The sequence below is a fragment of the Triplophysa dalaica genome, chromosome 12 (genome assembly GCF_015846415.1).
Source record: "Triplophysa dalaica isolate WHDGS20190420 chromosome 12, ASM1584641v1, whole genome shotgun sequence".
Classification (NCBI taxonomy): domain Eukaryota; kingdom Metazoa; phylum Chordata; class Actinopteri; order Cypriniformes; family Nemacheilidae; genus Triplophysa; species Triplophysa dalaica.
In genome coordinates, this window is record NC_079553.1 from 5,698,990 (window position 1) to 5,721,300 (window position 22,311).

General features: G+C 38.4%; 3 protein-coding genes across 8 annotated transcripts; all 3 read right to left on the reverse strand.

Moving 5' to 3' along the window:
* Nucleotides 1-155: 155 nt before the first annotated feature.
* trim33l (tripartite motif containing 33, like) lies at nt 156-11,215 on the reverse strand. Of its 3 annotated transcripts, none has more exons than XM_056762703.1 (17): nt 10,866-11,215; nt 10,441-10,532; nt 10,175-10,313; nt 9,972-10,089; nt 9,773-9,889; nt 6,783-6,897; nt 6,323-6,466; nt 5,890-6,001; nt 3,710-5,502; nt 3,279-3,357; nt 3,159-3,189; nt 2,422-2,545; nt 1,624-1,826; nt 1,438-1,534; nt 1,263-1,328; nt 1,031-1,162; nt 156-922 (listed from the first exon to the last, which is right to left on the reverse strand). In XM_056762703.1, exons 1-17 carry the CDS (start codon nt 11,050-11,052, stop codon nt 644-646), a joined length of 3,828 nt encoding a protein of 1,275 aa, XP_056618681.1. In that variant the 5' UTR covers nt 11,053-11,215; the 3' UTR covers nt 156-643. The 3 variants fall into 3 exon arrangements, with proteins under 3 accessions (XP_056618681.1, XP_056618680.1, XP_056618682.1); XM_056762702.1 differs by having other exon boundaries at nt 3,279-3,360; XM_056762704.1 differs by having other exon boundaries at nt 3,279-3,360; nt 10,441-10,589; nt 10,866-11,001.
* A 2,678-nt stretch (nt 11,216-13,893) lies between these two features.
* s100v2 (S100 calcium binding protein V2) lies at nt 13,894-15,990 on the reverse strand. The gene is made up of 3 exons (XM_056762906.1): nt 15,846-15,990; nt 15,011-15,142; nt 13,894-14,545 (listed from the first exon to the last, which is right to left on the reverse strand). The coding sequence occupies exons 1-3, from the start codon at nt 15,969-15,971 to the stop codon at nt 14,372-14,374; spliced, it is 432 nt and encodes a 143-aa protein (XP_056618884.1). The 5' UTR covers nt 15,972-15,990; the 3' UTR covers nt 13,894-14,371.
* A 554-nt stretch (nt 15,991-16,544) lies between these two features.
* On the reverse strand, nt 16,545-22,281 carry dcst2 (DC-STAMP domain containing 2). Of its 4 annotated transcripts, none has more exons than XM_056761629.1 (16): nt 22,138-22,281; nt 21,748-22,037; nt 21,369-21,539; nt 21,195-21,296; nt 20,895-21,089; nt 20,390-20,455; nt 20,042-20,255; nt 19,364-19,521; nt 18,770-18,934; nt 18,527-18,694; nt 18,048-18,148; nt 17,707-17,837; nt 17,357-17,487; nt 17,176-17,266; nt 16,841-16,900; nt 16,545-16,712 (listed from the first exon to the last, which is right to left on the reverse strand). In XM_056761629.1, exons 2-16 carry the CDS (start codon nt 22,034-22,036, stop codon nt 16,610-16,612), a joined length of 2,145 nt encoding a protein of 714 aa, XP_056617607.1. In that variant the 5' UTR covers nt 22,037; nt 22,138-22,281; the 3' UTR covers nt 16,545-16,609. The 4 variants fall into 4 exon arrangements, with proteins under 4 accessions (XP_056617607.1, XP_056617609.1, XP_056617610.1 ...); XM_056761631.1 differs by having other exon boundaries at nt 18,788-18,934; nt 22,138-22,275; XM_056761632.1 differs by having other exon boundaries at nt 16,819-16,900; nt 22,138-22,275.
* Nucleotides 22,282-22,311: the final 30 nt, after the last annotated feature.

Genomic DNA, 22,311 nt, shown 5'->3' on the forward strand with positions numbered 1-22,311 from the left:
TTAATGTAGGCGTATGTGCACAAAAGCGCCCTCTGCTGGAGTCACCGTCACATCACACTGATCTCTTTAAATACTGGGCTAAAAACGACATGTGTGACCCTGGATCAGAAAACCAGTCACATACACTTTTTTAGTGAAAGACAAAAATACATAGCGTGGGTCAAAATGATCGATTTTTCCTTTATGCACAAAATCATTAGGATAGTAAGTAAAAGTCATGTTTCATTGAGATATTTTGTACATTTCCTGTGAGTGGTTGGCCTGCCACAGTGCCACTGATTCACAACTTCCATTGCAATTTTCTCAATATTTTGTTTCTCTCGGTTGTATCTCGGCCAGATATTGTCATATTCCAACAACTCATACATCAATATAACTCCTATTTATTCAGCTTTCAGATTACGTAAAAATCTCGAATAAAATTGACCCATAAGACTGGTTTTGTTGTCCATGGTCACATTTAGTGGCATTTCTGTTAAGAGGAGTCGCGAATATTCTTGTATAAAACAAAAACACTGTTTTAAGTCTGTATTAACTATTTTGCTGTAAGACTAATGACAAAAGTTACAATAAATAATTATGTACAGTAAGGTTGTTTCTTCTCCACAAGTTTTATTGTGGTTTAAAAGAAACTTTCTTCAAGTCAATCGATCAAATGTTCATTGGCTTCAGGGTTCCAACAGTCCTCGCTTTCCATCCCTCTGTCAAAGCAGGGTTTCTTTAATACTGTACCACAGTTGGTCGTGAAAAAATCACGCATCCGTTTTAAAGTGTTTTTATGCTTTTCTCTTTGAGATACAACGTCTGAAGCGTTTGAGGTGCTGCTGGAGCATCTAAGAAGAGAAGCATGGAGACTCTTCCCGAACGATTCATTCAGCTGTTGCTGAAAAGACGTTTGAAGCTTGACAACCACGTCTCTCTTCTGTTTAAACAAAACAGTGTGTTATTCATACTAATCTTCATAACAGTTATAAAATAATTATCAAGTTTTGCATTGCAAAGCGTAAGACTGACTGAAATTACAGTTTACCTCAGAGTTTGTTGACAGGATGTCAAGAAGTGTCCAAACATCTGAAACTAGTTCAGCTGGAGTCCGATAAGGTGGCTTCTGTTTCCCCAACAACCGGCCAAGTATTATATCGAATTCTGCCATTTTTGAGCGCTGTTTAAAAAAATATGTGTTTACTAAATAGTCAGTGATCATGAAAATCAATAGTAAATATAAGTTCTGTGTAGGTGCGACAAATACATTGCATTTTCACCTTTATATTGTAGAGTAGGTATTTGTTCTCATCACAAACTAGACTAAGAAGGAGCTTCTCACATTTCTGAACAGAAGGGAAAACATTGTAGCATGACTCTGATACAATATATTTTTGTTTCTCGCATCTTTCCATGCATATTTGCTAGTGTGGATCATTTCAGGTGGTGTCTTACTCTTTGATCCTGCAGGCTCAGGCTGAGTTTCTGCTCGCTGCCGTACATAATTATCTCATCGTTGACATTCAGACACAGCAAACACACCCAATCCTCACTGCAAGAGAGAGCAATCCACTATCAAGAATTCAGCCTCATTTAAAGGAAAACAGAAGCTACATTCACATCAAGCATCTCTTTTCTCACCAATGTTTGACAAAGATGGGTGGTATGTGACAGTCGGAGTGAAAAGCACGGCCACATTCGGAGCACAGAAGCGTGGCTCCTGCCGACTGGCATATGGAGCAGAACTGTACTTCAGATGACAGAGGGCTGACGCTACCTTGAGAAGATAGAGAAGAAGCTTTCGACGGCTCTGGATCATTGTTCCATCTCCACACTTGTTTAATCTGAAGAAGAGCAGGAAACAACTGAGAATAAGTTATACTGTTTAACATAATGTGAGTAAATGTGTTGACAGAGAAATTTGAGCAGCCCAAGAGCAGCTTATCTTAAACTTTGTAAAGGTGGAATGCTGCATAAAAGCCTAAATAAATCATGGCTTCTCCAACTCAGCCCACTTACGTTCAGTACAGTGTAAAATAAAATAAAATAAAAAGTATTGCGGTTCTTTAAGAGGGCAATAGAGGAGGAAGTCAAGTCAAAAAACGGAAATTAAAAATGGACGAAAAAGAAAAAACAACAGCTACATTTAGGAAACACTTATTATAAAAAGGAACAACAGAGAGGAAAACAAAGCGACAGCAAAGAAGGGACACCCGTGAATGGGTAATTCAGTGACTGTGTTTATGTGAATCTTACCTCGATTATGCTTAAGGTCATGTAAACATTAAAAAAAAAATAAGTAAAATTCGATCGAGGTAGCATCCGTGGACTAAATCCCCACTAAGCACTGAATGACAAGGGAAGCACTTCGAATCATCTTCAACCGTGCTAAATTGCTTGTGTGACTTTTGCTGGTTTGTTTTCTATAGAGTAGCTTACCCCATGGGTTTTCTCCACAAAGGTATGATCGGCAAAGCTATCCGTAGTAAGGTGGAACTCTGGAAGTGTCTGCCCGCATGGAGGCAGAGAGACAGGCAGGCGCAATAAGTTAACGCGTAGAAATCTGTTAGGGAAAGAAACCAGTCAGTGGTTAAATGCGTGAGTGGAAGAACATGATAAACAGCTACTAACATAGATGAAAGTGTCTTTAATTCATTTAATTGATTCATGTTTTTCACACTCTTGTCATTCAAAACCTCTATATGACGTTTTCTTCTGTTAAAAACAAAGGAAAATATTTTGACATTGTCTCAGTGGTCTTGTCAATGGGGTCCAATGTTGTTAGCTTCCAACATTCTTCAAAATATTTTTTATGTTTTCCAGAAGACTGAGGAATGACATAAGCGTGAATAAATGAATTTTCATTTTAAGCTTTGCCTTGAACCAATTATTGAAACAACTTTAGGTCTCCTATTAAAAGACTCCATCCTTAGAAATCAAAAGACAACTGTTAAAATAGATCTTAAAACACATGTTTTCTCCTGTAAGTTAATACATCTATGCGCAAGTCATTTTAAATGTAAAAACAATCAATAGTGTTTTAATAGTTATTGTGTTTGATTCGATAATAATGCGTGTTGCCACGTTGTACAAATAATGGTTAATAACTAATTTTCCTGTGCAGGAAAGAGGCAAAAAGTCCCAGTATGAAGCACAAAAGAAATTCTTCTATTCACCTCTTGAATTGCTGTTGGTGTTCCAATGTTACTGCAAGACAGAGTAAGAAAAGATAAGCATACAATGTACAAAACACTAGACTCAAGTAAAATTTATGCCTAAAACTATTCAATTGTAACCTGCAGATTCTTCATCTTCCTCTTTCGGTTCCTCCTTTTTAAAATCACTTTGGAGAGTCCTGTCATGTGTTGTTGTCGTCTTCTGGTTAAAAAATAAAAGCTTAATACTTAGATAACATTGAACTCTTAACTTGCAGATCGTTGCTGTCCTTCCAAAACCTCAGATGTCCAAATATGACAAACACTTAAGGCCCTGTAGTATGCGGCACTCCCTTCTGATGTCTAAACTTGTACGGACCATACTTTGGCCTTAATACTTACATTGGTTAGATATTTGCAAAACCCAGTGACAAACATAAAGTGTGGCATACAATAAGGATTTCGATAATAATTGTTAACGAATAATAATTCAACAATAATCTCAAAATATGGAAATACGAGGTTTCAGAAGAAAAGCATCCATATGTATAGAAGAAACAATATTCACCAACCTCACATACAAGTAAAGTTATGCTTTCTGATCCATTACAGGACACAGAATCCAACAGAGCCTTGTCATTTACATTGTCCGAGCAAACAGGCACGCCTGTGTTCATTACAAGCTGATGGAAAGATGTTGGCATACCAATACTCCAGTGTCCTGTTTCAAAAGAGTTATTTTCGGATAAATGACCAGTTTTAGATTGCCCACCCTCAGGCGGTGATCTCAGTAGACATTGAGAACTTCCAGGAGAACGTTTCACAGTGGTGCCAGCGAGAAGACCCTTAAGAATGCTGGATGGGACAGCAGGGTTTACACAATCTCTTCCAGGAGCTGGAGAGGGTTCTTCAGTCTCTGACACAGTGGAGGTGGGCAAGTTGTTCCCTTGATTCTCCGTATCCGTGAAATCTGTGCTGCTCACACAAGCAACTTGATCACAGGCAGAGTCAGCCAATGCCTTGACAGGAAGGTTGGTCCGGAGGTTGTTGCAATTATATGGAGAACTTGTTGGGTTTGTGGATGATAAGAATCGATCAGCTATGCTTGGACTGGTGGGATACAATGCCCCACGACCATGGAGCTGGGAATTTTCTGTCCTGGGGAGTCCAGTATAGTGGTCTTTATATACTGTAGCATTTGAAAGTGTGTTTGAAGGATCAGTTAAGGCAATATTGGGTTGTGCTGGAAACGTGTGCATGATTTCCAGGATGTTGGCTTGTATTGGATGGGCAAGTATGAGTGTTCGGGTGTCAGTTGGCATGCTTGATACTGGGCTGGCAAGTAAGGTTGTTTGATTGTTGGATGTTATAACTGGTATTGGGTGAGTCAATTCTGCTGTTTGGTTGATGGAAGGTATTGGAAGAGAGAGTATAGGTGGCTGGCTGTGGGCTTGTATTGGTCGGGTGAAAACAATCATCTTGTCATGAACTGAAGTTGGAAGGTTGATTATAGGTGGTTGACTGGTGGCTAGTATTGCTTGGGTGAGAACAGCTGTTTGGTTATACGGTGGTATTGGGTGGGCTTGTATTGGTTGGGTGAGTACAGTCGTTCGATCATCTACTGGTGTCGGTTGGGTGAGTAAAGGTGGTTGGTTGTTGGCTAGTATTGGTTGGGCGGGTACAGCTGTTCGATCATCAACTGGTTTGGTGTGGGCTAGTATAGCTGGTTGATTGTTGGCTAGTACTGGTTGAGTGAATACAGCTGTTCTGTCATCCAATGGTATTGGGTGTGCTTGCGTTTGATTATCGGCTGGGATTGTTTGGGCGAGCTTAGGGGTTTGGGTATAAGTAGAATTGGCTGGTATAGGGGATCGAAATACAGGTGTTTGATTGTTGGCTGGTATTGGGTGGGAGATTCTGGATGTTGGGTGGTTGGTCAATACTGGTTTTGGAAAGATAGTTGCTTGGGTGTTGGTTAGTACCTGCTGTGTCTGCAATGGAGTCTGGTTGGAGACTAGTGGAGGGTCAGGGAAATAATTAAAGGTCCAGGTCTTCCTAGGTTTGGTTGACTGTATTTCAGGTACAGTGGGGTTCCCAGGTGGCGGATGATTTATGTGTGTTTTAGGAGGAGGAGGAACATCTGGAACACAGTTAGATGAGGGACTGTGAGGATGTTTTGATTGAGTAGAGACGCCTTCAGTGGATTGTTCAGAACTTGAGGATGACAGAAGAGGATGAACATTGGTGGCAAGCAGAGCTGAGTTTGCTCTGCCAGATGGAAGATTTAAGCCTTCGCCAGACTTTTCAAAGTTGGAATTGATGCTTGATGTAAATGGAACAGTAATCCTTCGAACCCTCATAAATCCTGGGTTAGATGAAACATATAAGGTGTAAACAGTTTTTCAATTAAAAGCAAATTTATTTTTTATAGGGATGTCAAAGTAATTAATCGAATCCTGAATAAAAGTTTGTGTTAACATAATATTTACTGTGTACTGTACATCTTAATTATGTATTTTTTAACACATAACGCATATATTTATTTAGGAAATGTATTAATTTATATTTACCAATATACATTTTTATGCTTTATATTTTTCTTAAATATATGCATGTTTTGTATGCGTTTATAAATACAAAATTAATATGCATAATACACAGACAAATATTATGTAAAAACAAAATTTTATTCTGGGTGCGATTAATCGTTTTACAGTCCAAATTTATAAAAAGGTGGGTGGTTATACGGTACCGAATTTCATGATGTTGTTATAGTGGTCTTTCTGAATCTGAAGCTGTAGCTCAAACATGGTCTCAGGTGGACACGTCTTCTGGGACAGAAGGTTTCTCAACTGGGTCTCAATCTGAAATAGAAAGAAAAAAGACATCAGTACAATGAAAGCTGTTCAATTTTATCCGATCAATACAATTATTATGGGGTCAACATAATAACAATATGATCCCAGTAGTTTAAAGTTAAAAACTTTGAATAGCAAAATCAAATAAGTAATGCACTATGAACTTACTAAATACTAAAACAAGTGAGTTTATGGAAAAACATGCTAGCACAGGGGTAAACAAGAATGCAAAAGAGGAAGTGATACAAACATTAAACAGAGAAGACTAGATTCCAGAAAAAATATTCTGTTTCTCAAGAAACACAACAAAAGGTAGAAATTGCTCACTCTCTTCTTGTGGATCAGGAGACAGTGGCCCTCTGTGCTCAGTATCTTGTCAATAAAAGCAGCCATGTAATCCTGATAGTCCTCCATCTTGTTTAGTAATGTCTTCTTCTGCAACAAACCTTTAACTTCTTCTGCACACAGTGCCTTCAAACAGAACAACCATAGAAAGACTTCCAGTAAGAGACCCTGGTAAGCATTGAAGGCTAATGAGAGGTAGATCATAAGAGCGAAAAACTAGGTCAAATCCTATACAAGTGCTTTCAGTTAGGTGGTTTTTGCCAGGGGAAAGGAACCCAAAGAAGCTATATCATAACGCGTGGAGCTGGTTTTGAAAATAAAACCGGACATTCTTTTTATTTTTTTAATCTAATTCTTTATGGCAGAAAGAGTAAAAGTTTGTTTAACCTAAACATTTGCATTATACGAGTTAGAAAATGAGCATCATTCATTAAATGTTTACCTCAACCTCCTTGAAGGTCTGCCTAGCATTCAGAAGAAGTGACTGATAAATGCTGTGAACCAGTTGTGCTAATGCCTTTGATGCTTGTGACTTCATAGTCTGAATGTCATTACATCTAGAATAGATGGAAACAGGAATTAGCACAAGAGCACAATTTAGTCCAGTAAAATATTTAATTTATCTGTTTCCTTGCAATTTGCAATGTTCAGTATTCATCTGTTTGAAAAAATATAAATGAAAGTCTGCTGTGTGGGAAAACACATGGCGAAAAAGCTACTTCTAAAAAGTGCAATTTTTTCATTTTTATGTCTTCGCTTTTTTAAAAGCACGCAACAAAACATTTCCAAACAGCTGATTCCAGAGAAGTGCTTCTTTAAAGGGTTAGCTCACCCCAAAATGTTTTTAATTATATTTTTCCAAACCTTTTAACATTTATGTACAGAAATAATCAAACGTTTTATACAGATCCATATGTTAGCAATCTCGCAGGATGGTCGAAGGGAATGAAACGGCAAATTGATATTCCCTATCCGAGGGACGGTTCATTTTCTGATGAGGGTATGGAATTGGCAAAGGACATGGTAAGAAAAGGATGGGGAGACCCATTGTGGGATTATCCATACATGAATAAAGCTTATTCCATATGGAAAGACATGAAAAAGGTTTGGGACCAGGGTCCGGAAAAAAACAAAGTTGTTGCGTATGTTGCAAACCAAAATCAAAATCGGTGGCAGCGGGAAAATATGTGTCGATTTTACAAACTCACAGGTAGCGATTTCCAAGCGGTATTGTTAAGAACGCTCGAGAAAGATGTAACTGTGAGAATTTGGGTTTTGCCTGTGTCCCGCACATATTATGTGAAATGTATTGCAATGATTATTGTTCACAAATCATATTGTGAGAAATATATTTCAATGAATATTGTTCTTGAATTATGTCTAACCTTACTTGAGGTCAAGCGCTGACCAAGTTAACAGAATGTTCAGAACATCCTGCTGCCTTCTGCTAAAAATACTAATGTACTTATAAGGAGTTCTCAACGCAAATGTACTAATGAAGAACATCTAAATGAACTTATAAGGAGCTCTAAGATCAAAGAACTAACCACGTGAATTATATTAATAGTTTCAAAGACATATTTACTTCCTCTTTTTTATGAATACAAATATGGGAACTATTTTCAATAAACTTTGGACTCTGATTTAACTGCACTTCTGTGTCTACGTCATTCTTGTTCTCCAGGCCTGCAACTCAGTGTGTTCCATCGACTCGACCCTTCAACCTTAGAATAATCAAACTTAGATAGGGGTACAAAAAGGAATAATCTTACAGAGCCTGACCTTCTTTTTGCAGGGCTGAGGGAGTAGAAATGTACGCAGGGTTATTTGTCAAACAAAAAAGAACCTTATTTGAACATTATTTCCCTTGAAACTAACTAGTAACATGCAGTTTGTTTACGCAGTCAAATGTCACAAGCCGGAAAACCGGCACTGTGCCGGAAAACTTTACGCCCTGTGTTCGGTTAAGGGTTACGGACATTCTTCCAAATATCTTCATTTGTGATTAGCAGAAAAAAATAATTTACACGGGTATGGAACAACATGAGGGTGATTAAATGATGACAGAATCTTCATTTTGGGGTGAACTATCCCTTTAAGGTGTGTAAGCCAATTTGTAATTATTTATTTACAGTTTTGGCTTCTAAAAGCTACTGGTTTGCACCAAATCTGCTTTCACCATTTTGCAGACAATCATAAGTCATAAACACCTCATCTTTATTACAACATAACATCTTTTATGTATGTACTTGTATGGGATATGCATGCTGATGTAAGACTGATTGTACTACCCATTCTTTAAGGCAACAATACTTAGAGGTGATAACATACTTTTCTCTGACCCTGGCCAGTAAAGATTTTTTCTTTAGAGCTCCAAACCTATTTAAAACAGTGGCTGTGTAACATGCATTCGACTCAAATAAAACTTTATTTTATCTTAACTCTTGCTTTCTTTAAGGGCTTTTCTATTGTGCTGTACATGCCCATGGGATTATGACTCGTGCTTGTCTACCCATTCTTCAAGGCTGCATTCCTTAGAGGTGATAAAATACTTTTCTCTGACCTTGGCCTGGTAGGGATTTTTTCTTTTGAGCTCCAAACTCATTGAAAACAGTGCCTGTGTAACATGCATTCGACCATAACATCAGTTATTTTTCCAAGTGAGCCTGGTCGACAAAACGTTATTACAAACTGTTTTCTGTCGGAATTTTCAGCACGGTTCTATAACCGTTATAGTTCAGTCTCTTGTGTTACAAGGCAGCGCGTGGCGCATTTGTGTTTACATTCTTAAAATTTTCGTTTTCAGCCCAGCGGTGGAAAATAAAACCATTTATGTACTGGCTGGCATGGATCGGGGGCACGGAGTGGAACAATTTGGCAACAAGAACAATTTGGGGCTATGGCGGAAAAGCGCTCTCTGTAAACAATACTGGTCCAGAAGAATTGCCTATTTCAGTTTTTTTAATACTACACTAACAATAAAACAAACAACGAACATAAAAATAGCTTTTGTAAAGTAGATCCACTTAATTTTTTCTAGTGATCATATGTTAACAAGATCAGTAAAAAAGTGATTTGTTTACGCTTTCACACATAATTGGGGGTTTCTTTGGTCTTGAGTTAGTTTGCTTTGATGCCTGTCCTGGTTCTTCATCTTTTCTTTTCTCTATTGTCATTTCAAATAGAATAAAATTACTTTGAGGCAAGTGGTGATCAAACTGGATCAACACTTTTCAAACAAATGTTTGTATAACTTTCAATAAAGAAACATGGGCCAGATCAAAACACGTCTTCCTAATCATATCTCAAACCTTGAGTACACAACGTAGATTTCTCTAAGTAATGGTTTCTTCAAACAGACTACGAGCTGTTTTAACAAAAGGTGTCAAGTCTTGACCATAGTAATAGGTACAGAGGTCTGTTTTTAATTACCTCGCTTCAAGGAGCTGCAGGCTGGTGCTAACCGCCTCTTTTTGTTTTCTGATGGACTCCAGCAAACTCTGCAGCCGCTGTCTCTGAGACTCTTGAGCTTCCTCCTGCTGCACAAAACTGTCACACAGACGATTTGAAAATTTTCAGAATGCAAAGTCTCGCTGATCTTAAAAAGTATGGATCTACTTATTGGTTATACCTGTGGCCTCTGTGAGTAATAAGCTGACAGTCTTTACATGTCAGTTCTTCACAGACAATACAGAAGAACCTCAAGCTCTCCTGACTGTGTGAGGGACAACGTTTTCTGGGCATCCCAACTGAAAAAACAAGCAGAACAGATCCAATAGAGTACCTGCATGTTTTTCTATAGGGTGAGAGCACAGAACTCGATGGGGTTCTCACCTATGGGTGGTATTGTGTGTTTGACTTCATGGTCACGCGTCACCTTGACCCTATGATGAGCGGACACGCAGTCTGAACACAAAGCTTCCTCACACTGGACACACCATCCACTAACTTCAGTCTCTTCACAAGCACTGCACTGTAGAGATGGAAACGTGATGATGTCACTTGTGGACCAGCAACAATCTTATCGAATGGGGGGGGGGGTAGTAGGAATACTGTATTTACAGTTATCGACAATATTCTTTATGATTATTAGCTCTTACCTTGGGGTCCTCTTTACTGTTAGATGCATCTTCAAAAACAATGCAATCTGTGACCTCGAAAAAACGGAAGGACTGCCCACATAAAGGACATTCTGCCAAGAAACGTAAATGTTTGTTATCCTCACATGTTTACTAAACCATCATTAAATCTGTACGAAATATCATAACAATAGTCATAAAACGAACGTGCCTAATAGAAAAATATAAACAACCAATGCACCAACAACATGCTTTGTTCACTTGCACAACAAAAACACGATTTGCTTTGTAAGAATATACACAAAAACAACCTCAAAAGGATAGACAGTGAAAACAAGCATACGAAAAAAAGCTGTAATAATAGCGACCGTCGGTGAGGTTTGAGCCCGAATTTTTCTCCAGTCTCCACGTGCAGGACTGTGGACATTACGCGCGTGTTCTCTCACCGTGTGTGCTTTCATCTCTGCGGGTCTTCACAAGGCAAGCGTGACAAACTGTGTGCAGGCAAGGCAGAAGTTTGGGCTCTGTGGAAGAGTTCAGGTGTGTTTTACAAATAGCGCAAGATCCGCAAGCAGCCTTTTGTGAATCCGGAGAGGGAGAAGCTAGACCCCCCGTTAGGTCATGGGCAGACATTTGCCAAAACGTAGCGCATGCGAGTGTGTTATAATAGACGAACTAACGTTATACCTGACCTTGGAAATCTTAACAGAAAAGTAACGTTACCTCGGATGCGCGTTGAACTAACGTTTGTCTTTATAACGTAAAGTCAACTCTGTTAAAACGGGTGGAGCTTGACTTTCGCATATTCATCAGAGGCCTCTGTAGGGGGCGGGGATTTTTTCAAAATAAAAGACCCAATGGTTTTCCAAATGAAGAAATTTCTGCTCGCAACCATAGAAGACCATATTATTGAATGATTTATTGTTGTTGAAGAATAAATGTTTTTTTGAACATGGGTAAATGTAATCTTTGTATTGTAAATCAAATAGTTGTATTGATTGTGATATTAATTGTATAGATTTTTATTTATAAATACCTTGTTTTAGATTACTTTCATTTCCCATTATTTGATTTTTGTATATTGTTGTCATTACAATATGCAAATAAACTGAGGTTTTTATTGAGCCTGGTGGAACAGTATCGTGCAGAAGCATTCTTCTGAGTTCTCAAGGCAGGCTAAAAATCTCACGACTTTTCTTTAGCAGATACATTTATCCAAAAACTATTTGTAAGAATGAAAGCTAAACAATGTTTCATTAATTACTTTTCCTGGGAATCAAATTATATGACCACGATGTGTTTCCCTGCTACCTGTTTCAGGGAAACATGCCAGTAGGATGAATTTGACACATACAACTTTGATGACATTGCATATCCTATAAAATATAAGTTTAGAGACACTAAGCTCTAAGCAGCAGCACTAAGCAAATATTGTTGGTAACTTTTAGTACACCTAAAAAGTGCATTCCAGGGCTCCATTTTTTATGGCAGGGCCATAAAACTGCCAAAAAAGATTTGCTACATCGTGGTTTGATCTTATTGGTTTAACATAAACAAAGGCCCAGTGCTTTCAGATAACACTGATGGGAGATATGCCAGATACTTCTCAAAAGGCAGGGAGAGAGACCCCAGTACCAGGCCCAGGAATGACAATTTATGGACTACATTCTTGAATATCTTACATATTGCATTCTTACCAGAAAGTACAATTCATTTACATGTATAAGTTACAAATTAACACACATTACAATGCTATTTAAATCTAAAAACCCTATTAAGTGTTATCTGGAATAAACATTTTAATTTCCCTCAACTTTTATTTTGTCAGAAAGACATTTCCATGATTGCGGAAACTGATAAATATTCCAGTAAGCCCCACCCACCTAACGCAACTCTTGCCATGCGTTCCAATCAGCATACTATCCGTCCTAATAGTATTCGAAAGTAGAATAAGTATGTCCCAAATCGTAGTATGTTGAAAATAGTATTCCAAAGATTCCCGGATGGTCTACTACTTCCGGAAGAAATTAAAAGTGCAGAATGATGCACACATTTACAGCTGATATAACCCACAACCCACCTCGAGTAAGCGGAGTTTAGTGCCGCTCCAAAGCATTCATAAATTATAGAACTGAATTGAACTGATGCGTCACTAAATTAACAAATGCAAGTATACAGTAAACATTACATACGAAATAATTAATGAATAAATAGCAGAATTGAAAGAAGTGCTGTATTTTTATTTGTGTGAGTTTTGGCTATAATGTTGTCTAGGCAACAAAGGCCACTTCCGCTTCCTGTATGTCCCAGGTTGTGTCCGAAATCGCCCTCTTTACCTTCATTCACTATTCCAAACATATGTTCACTAAAATAGTCCACTTTAGGGAGCGGGCTTAACGAGTGAGTAAATTCTGACACTCGGTGGAAACGTTGCGGGCGCCATCTTCTGCCGAGACGCTGGAATTCATTAAGCGCGAGCATCACGAGAGATGGCTAGCAGCTAGCCGAGAGTGTACATCGGTTGTGATGCATCATGGGATTGAATGAGTGCACTCAATTATGTCCACTATGAATTTGGACAGCACTTAAAATGGATGTCTTCTCAAATAGTGCACTATTAGGGTATAGTGTGCTATTTCGCAAACAACCCCAGTGTGTGAAATCTTTTTGCCATGCAATCAAAAGAATCTAAGATTCCATCACAAAAACAGTACCTACTATAAGGGCATAGTATAAGTAGGCAAATTGGATAAAAGTGAAGCTCATAAAGCGGAAATGTTCTTATTTATGTCCTGAGGTGGGCGGATTTCTGTGTTGGGTTTCAAACAGTTGTCGTTTTACCTGCAACTTTTGTGTCGTCTGTTGTTGAGAGTTTGATGAAAAGAATATGTGTAATTGAATTCGAAATGTTTAAAAGCAGAAGCAAGAGTGCAAATGCATCAAATTTATGCTGTTAATAGAATGTATTATATAGAATCTAGAAAAGCCCATTTTAATCCATTTAGTGTCTATAACATATCTAGCTAAGCATGGTTTGGTCTTGTCAACTATATATCAGTTTGAATACAAGTTTTAGTAGCAAAGTTATTATCATAAACAAAATCATATTTCTCCTCTAAATAATAATGTAATATTTTAAATATATTGTTTAAAGACTTCATTACAGTTTAACTGTGTTGTTTGAGACAGGCCTAAATTCCAATTTCTTCAGCACTCGCCCGGATTCATCACAGTTTTACTTGTTGTTCGTTTCCTTTTGTTCTGTTATTGTTGTTCACATGTTTGGGTGTCATCATGAATACCACTTTGCTATTGCACCATGGCTTGTACAAACATATATATATATATATATAGCATACAATGAAGCGCAGAGAAGACTCAGGTTTTTTGTCTGTGCTCTTGCTACTTCAAAGCACACTTTTTCAAAGATCTGACAGATTTTTTGAATAATCTTCTTAAACCACATTCATGAACTACGTGATACAGATCTTTTATTCCTCAACAATGTAACACTTATCATCACAATCAGCTGAATACAAACAGAATATTCAAGGTTGTCACACCTAACACATACCAAATACATTTTTCGTACAGTACATATAAAAAAGTACAAATTTGGGCAGGCTGAAAGTGACAGTGGGCTAATACAAAAACCTGCAGCACCAGAGCAAATGAGGAAATAAATTACCAAACGAATCTTACATTATCAGGCCAGGCAGGTGCGGCTCAGGTTACATTGATGTTAGAGATTACTTGTGGTCTATGCCGTAACGGCTTGTTGAGTATTTATTTAGGGAGCTCCATAACAACCCGTGCATTTATGATAAGACCGCAGTGAATACAGCAAAGACCAGCAGAGTGGAATGTACAATATTGCAGAGGGTAAGTCTACTTTCAAAAGACTGACAGTGTTTGGTCTTGTTTGCTCAGGGCTGTTCCTGCACTGGCCATTTCAGAGCAAAATACATTTCACACATTTCACATTTTTCTCTTTGCTCTGCAATCCACACTGAGAATTAGCTAGAGAATCCACCAGCCCCCAAAAATCCTTAAACGTGACGCCCTTCCCTTCTTCCACGCCCATGTCCTTCAGGAGTTTGTTTAGCCCTTCCTGGTCTCCTGCGGTCTGGAAGAGAACAAAGCGTGTCATTTATTAAATGTTAGCAAGATGAGGTTTGCTGACTTAATGCTTTCATCATACTTTCAGCTATAAGAAGCTTCAGTAGTATTAAGAGTATTTGCTTAATAATGAATTTCAAATTCTTTCTGTTAATGTACAATGAACAACTGATATCGAGGCTATTAACACAAAATTAGTTAAATAATTCAAGTTCAGAATTATTTAGACTAAATTCTAAAGACAATGCATTGTGGCATCATGACACACTCCTGGTTATTCTAATCTCGCATTCCTGAAAATGCTTTTAGACTTAATATAGATCTGTTCTTTGTGTATTTTCTCTGTACTACAATTAGGTTGTTTAATCATACAAATATTGCATTTTCCAAACTAACACACATACATACATCAATGTACATAATTTCATTTGAACTATGAGAGACAGCTATATGTGATCAAATGACGGCTTACCTTCGCCATGCTGGGCAGCTCTTTAGAAAGCATGCTTTGGAATTCCTGGACTGTGAGAGTGTTCGCATTAGTTGCTGATGCCGAGTGGAAGTTTGTGACCAGGGTGTTGAGGGCCAGTTCTAGATCTGAGTACTTCAGACAGGGGGGATAATTTCAGATTTAAGCACAGGTCAACACTTCACACAGCTAAAAAGTGAACACCTCACTGACAGCCAGGGAGAAATAAAACATTCATATGTGATTCTTGTTATCAAAACTATCTCAGGACTCAGAAGTGTTGTCACAATGTTGAAAACTATTCTTGCTGAAACGCATCCTTCTCATTTGCCGAAGGCTTTTCTGAAGACGTACAGAATCTAGCTTTAAACATATTTCTAAAATTATAATCATGTTTTAAAGTGAATGCCCAAGCTTTGTTGCACTCCTTTTGAAAATCTACTGTACGTGTATCAGTTGTAATCCTTTGTTTGCCGCTCAACAGAAGCTGTAAAGACCTGTTATCTACCTCCACTCCTACAGTGCATGCCTGCGCTTTACACACTCAATCCTATTTGCTCACTGGGCGTTGGCCACAAGAAAAAGAATGAATGAAACGAAATGAAAATAAATAAATAAATGGTTAAATCAATTGCTTTCATCAGGTTTAGATGTTTTAAATTAATATATATTAAAAATACTCATATAGCCTATTTATTATTTTGGTCCCTTTGAAATATCCAACAGAATTGATCAAAGCAAAAAGGCTTTAGATATATGCTACCTGTGCCTTGCGCGTTTCTCTTAAAATATCTACTTTAAAACAAGGTAATAACTTTAGAAATCCATCGAAGCTTACCTGTGTAGCCATTGCGTTCCTTTCATATCCCGGTGGTGCGGAAACTGCAGCAGGTGAAGTGAAGCGATAGTATTTTATCACCTGACCAGCGGTGCCGCGCGCACCTCCGACCCTCCCACTGTTCATAGCCACACGGGTGATGAAAGTTTGAATGAGAAGTTTTCTTATTCGTAGGGATAATGTTAATTTACATCATATACACATTAACGGGTGGTGCGTTTGCTGAGAATGGATTAAATAAAAAGCACGCCGTATCTGTTTGACAGTCACATGGACAGTTTACCCAATAATAAAGATTCTTTCACCATTTACTCAACCCTTATGTCATTTTTAACCTCTATGACTTTCTTCTTCCTGCAGAAAACACAATATTTTTTGAAGAGCGTATGGTACAACACTGGTACCTATTGATTTCCATTGTATGAATACAAAACAGACATTTCTTAATCTTCTTTTGAGTCCCACGGAAGAAAGAGTCATACACATGGTTTTGAATAACATGAGGGTGAATACATGATGACAGAAGTTTTATTTTAGGTGAACTATTCCTTAAACCGCATATTGCATTCGGAGGGGACTCTTTCCGGACATTCCTCTGGTTAAGAATGTAACCAGTCGAACAACAATCTGTTTGACGTCATGCTGAGTAACTCACATAAATGCAGTTTCATCATGAAAAAATGAGAACATATATTTCAGGCTAGTCACACTGGTTGCTGTCACAACACATTTATTTTACACTTAAGGAAATAGTGCTCTCCATTCTATTCTGCTGATGCATAAACGGCGGTTAGGCCTTTCACACAGTTAATGTTTGGAAGGCTGGGTTGGTCTCTGGTGCATATGGAAGGGATCTGACTGGGATTACTGAAATACACAAGCACAAGACATTACATTTTATTATTTGACATATGTGTACGTCCAAAATGTATGATTGATAAAAGGTAAACAATGCAAAGCTTTTTTATAGTACATGAGCTCAGACTCTCTCCTGCCTTATCTGTGATGTTGTAGCAACCTCATATAAACTGACATCCTCTTCATCACTGGAGTCTCTGGAAGTCACAAATACAATATAGGCACAAACTGTATATTCCGTTTCAAAATGAAAACAAGAACCAAGTAACAAATAACGCATATTTGAGATATTCCTGGTGTTCTTACACTTGTTAAATACAAGTTTAGCTGTCAATCACAACAACAAAATTTACAGTCTATGTTGCAAGCACTCAACAATGCAACTGCTTCTCAGATGCTGCCAACAGAGCCTAAACGTTTTTTTTATATTGCATTATTTTCTGTATCAATGTTTTTTTGTCGCATGACATACAGCTCCTGCTCTGAATCCTGGAACATGAGGGACCCCATACAGATGGCACAACTGTTTCCTATCAGCTGAAAACACACCGAGCAGTAACATCCTGAAAAAGAAGCTAGTGGTGAAAATCTGTTTTTCCCTGAAAGCTAAAATGTCATTTCTGATGTTTCTTGAATCTGAAGTGAAAACTGACCTGTGCAGTGAGGGGTAGAGCAGACGTGCGCTTCATTTTCACCAGCTATCTTCTCCAACACTTTCCCACAGGCCATGCAAAATTGTTTATTGATATTCAGAAACCTGGTTATGATGGCACCTCCTGGCAGGCTGTGAAAATGTGCACTTTAAGTTTTACGTCATGATTGTTTAGTTTCTACCTACACTTAGATAGTAGTGTAGAGCACATTATCTTTTGTACTAATAAGGTTTCTAATGAAGAAATGAGAAGATGCCAGTTCACCTAACATTGTTGTCATCCGTCCAAATAAATGTGCTAGGTTCATTTATTTCCACTAAGCAAATCAATAGAAAAAATAAGTGTCCCACCGTTTGGCCAGAGTTTGTATTATGCCATTGTGTTGCTGGTCCACCCTGTTGCGTGTTAAAGCTCTCAGAAGGGCTTTTCCTAAAGACTGACGCTGAGAGAGAATGTGCCTGTGGAGGTACTTAATCCTTTCCTGAAACACACATATTAAGATACTCTTACATTCCTGCAGGCCTGGTAGATGACCCAAGGTCATGGGTTTGATTCCCAGAGAACACATATTAGATGTGATGTATTAATGGAATATCTCTCAAGTACTGTACACCAGCGGTAAGGGTGTGGGTGGGTATGTGTTTACAGTACACTGCCAACTAAAAGCCAACCGATGAATGTGTTGTCTTACTTTTTCTCTTTGGGGATGGTGTCTGGCACACACTAATCTCTGTAAACGTTTGACGTAGCCACCAGCAATCACAATAAACAGAGTGACTCCATAAAGAAGACCTTTGTTTGAAGAGGAAACAAAGAGCAGGCATAAAACCAAATAACAAGGAAAAGTGAAAATGTACCTTTTGTTTTATCTATCGTTAAGTTTTAATGAATGATATAAAAACATAAAGATGCATTTTTTAGTGACACCTAAAGATTGAGTGAGATTGTAATATTTTGTGTAAATGTCTCAATTACACTTTATTTGTGCCTTATCAATAGTTTTTTGGGATTGATTGACTTAAAAGTACAGGTCAACCGTGGTTCTGTACTAGGTGTCTTTCCAGCCCCGACCACAAGAGGTCACTGCAAAACACTACATGTACTATGGGTGGTACTTTTGCATTTTTGTAGAGATGTACATAAATGCACATGTCTTAATTAGAGCTGTACCGATAAGCATGTATCTCATGAAGTCTGGCTCAAAGGGCTTTACAAGACACTTCTTGCTGAGCACAGTGATGTTTCCTCTCTGCAAGATGTCAAATGAGGCAACAATGTCCCTGAAGATATCAGAAGCGTATCCAGACCCATTTACCTGCACTGCAAACACTACAGGAGCTGAAAGGTGAACAAACACATTACTAAAAAACATATTTTTTTCAGAAACCATTCAATGATTGTCATCTAGCGTACCTTTAGTCATGATCTCACCCTGAGCTTGGTGGTGCACCAGGTCAAACACCCAAAACACCAGCAGGTCCACAGCTATCAGTATTCCACTCATAGCCATATACCTGAGCAAAGACATCACCTGACCAATCACAGCCCGTCTCTCTCTTGCAGTCAGATACAGAGAGCCTGCAAGAGACAAAATGGTTAGTCATTCTAGATCTTGTGTTTAACTGTTTAATCTTGTGTAGGTTATTGGTTGTTTTCACGTCTGCAAAGATACTTTTTTGGTTGCATTACTTGCATGTTTTCTGACCAGAATAAATTTTTGGAGTTAGGACCCATCGGTTGGAATAACCTCTCTTCTAGCTATTTATTTTACTACAGCGCTCATATTTACTGTCCACTGGTGCTTGTTGACGAAGATGACCTTATGCACTTTTTTCATCTTGGCTTCTTAATCTTTCTACTCAGGGTCCTCCTTAACACTTCCGAACCTCTCAGTTTCTTTCAGCTTTAATTCTCATATCTATGTCAATGAACATACTTTCCTTTCTTCCTTCCACACACTTTGGCCCCTTCACCCCACACCATCTGTCTACAGACTCACACACTCACAGGGGCTGATATAGGTGCAAGTTTCTCTGTGGCTGAGAGGAAGTACTGCTTCTTTGCCCAGTCTGGAGAACTTCCTGTCCATTTCAATAAACTGCTGTGTTATGTAGATGTTGTCAAATTCATCATTATGAAGGTATCGATTCTTGTAAAGAACTGCCCTATTAATAAACAGAAAAAGACACCCTAAGAATATATAAATAGTAATGGATATACTTTTACATTTAGTGTGGACAAAACAATATGTAAGAAGACTATTAAAAACGAATTAACATGTTACATTTATAAAATAAACAAAAAAATCTAAAAATCCTTTCGACTGTGACAGTCTTGACATTAAAGGGATAATTCACCCAAATATGATCATTTGTCATAATTTATTTACCTTCTTGTCATTTCAAACCTGTATAGACTTACTGTCTTCTGCAGAACACAAAAGACGAATGCTGGTACCTAACAAAGGCACTTCCCATTCAATTCCCATAGTAGAGACACAAAACCAATGCAAGTCAATTTACCGCTGTTGTTCGGTTACCATCATTCTTCAAAATATCTTCTCTTCTGTTCGGCAGAAGAAAGTAAGTCATGCAGGTTTGAAATGACAATAGGGTAAGTGAATGATGGCAGAATTTTTATTCTTGGGTGAACTATCCACTTAATGTGGTCTGTTACACTACATACTGGAGATACATGTAGAGAAGCAGCAGGAAACCCAGGTATCCCAGAAGGACCTTGAGCTCCCGCAGGAGGACCAGCTCCTCAGACACCTCCTCCATGATCTTCTGAGCTGCCTCCTGCATGGACTGACTGCTGTTCAGCTGCATGTCCAAGTGGATGGAGGTGGAAATGTTGAACTCAAACTCTTTCTTAATTTGATCAAACGCGGCAATGGTGGCTAGGAGTGACAACAAGTTAGTGTAGCAGATATCACATGCTTTTTTGGAGTAACAATTACATATATTTTGATGTTTTTAAAAACACTCCATGTTAGTAAATCACACAGACCAAGCTCAGAAGGGCTGTACTTACGAAAAGCCAAAGAAATCTTCATGTGGTTAGCAATATATGATGGCAAGATGCAGAACAGCTCTCCCACTGTCAAAATATGTATTACAGTAACGTAAGCTCCGCAAGGCTCTACAAGATTCAGTTTACTGATGATTCTTTAGCTAGAATAGAATTGTATTAGGATGCATCTAACACCATCTGTGATATTTATCAGCCTGTTAAAAAATGTAAATGATCTAAACTTAATAAAATGTGTGTATATCAAGCAGTCATATAGACGCAGAGATTTATAATACTTAAAAGTCTTTGCATCACAAGAACCACTTTCTGTGAATTACAATTATATACAATGGCAATGTGCACATCATTTCCAATTCATTAAAGTTATATGGCCGTGACATTGAAAAAAAACAGGATATTGTAAATACAGTAGGCATCGGTGAACCATGCCCATGAGACTTCCTGTAAGGAGAACAATACCAGGGCCCTAAAGGGTCTAATCATATGCCAGAGATACATTACGCACCACGTGCAAGACCGCAGAGGGGCTTGAATCCGTCCAGGAGGTAGCAGAGGAACGAGAACACAGAAAGCAACTCCACGCAGTCCTCACGGGCATCATCAAAGAGCGTAGTGCACTTCTTATATGGCATACCAACTTTTTCATTACATACGTCACCAATACTGGCCAAAAAGTGCAGGACATTTCTCAGAGTACGAGCTGAAGAGTAAACAGGGAGAAATGCAATTAACCTCATATTACGTAATGTTTGACAATGTTAGTGTGATGTCATTTAAGGGACGCTTGTATCATTGGCCTACTTACCGACATGCCGTACAGATTCTGTCAAGGTGATGACTAGGTTTTGTGCTCGGCCTGCCATTGAGTAGGCATTCCTTGCTATCTCTTTGATCTTATTTAGGGCCGCTAAACATAAAATGCAGTTAGAAACATGCATTAGTGGATGGATGGATGAATGGATAGGACAGACAGACATACGCTGCAGTGGGTAGAGGGACCTCTGAAGAAGTTGTTGCGTCTGATTCTTGACCAGTTCGGCACCACAGATGACACTGTCTGCGGCACATTCAACATTCTTCATCGTGTTGCTCACTGGGCCTTGAATAACCAAGGTACAGATGAGGAAGAGAATGAAATTTTTACCTTTCTCTGAGAGGGAGAGAGAATGAGAGAGAGAGAGAGGGGGCAGCAAGTTAGCAACAGCATTAAGAGCTTATTAGATCAAATTAGTGGATAGCAGTTTCTTGACAAAATATTTAAATCTGTATGATGTGTTTTCAGTAAACATTGTTATTTCTCCTTTTATATACAATCACAACTATAAGTTTATAATTTTGCAATCAAATTGACAGGTTACTCGAGCACAACATCGGCAGCATCAGCATGACGTTGGTTCGCACGCGGTCGGAGAGTCCCGATCCAAACCCGAACAATGCGGCCAGGATGCCGGTAGTGATGACGCAGAACCAGATGTTGTGGTTTTGGATGTACAGCGCTGTCATGCCGTAGATTGAGGCAAGAAACAAGCCCAATACAAATCCACAAAGACTGCGTTGCGCCTGACGCACCGCCGAGATGCGGCGCAGACGCGACAGCTTTCTACGGAAAAGCTTTGGAAATGGTTTGCTTGATTCTTTCAAAACCATCCTGAATCGAGTGAGGAGAAAAGTATGTTCATGATTAGAAATTTTTACAAGGATAGAAATTAATAACAAAATAACACACGAATCACACATTTTAATCTTACCTGCCTAGAATAGATCTTTATGAGATATAAACTGCTCTTAAACGAAAGATATAAAAATTGTTTGTTTCACGTTTACAAACATTTCTAGCAGTTTTCCATGCCAGAACAACTTGTCAGAAATCTGAAATGGCTGGTACAGCATCTGTTTTTATATAAAATTCATGACATGAGGGT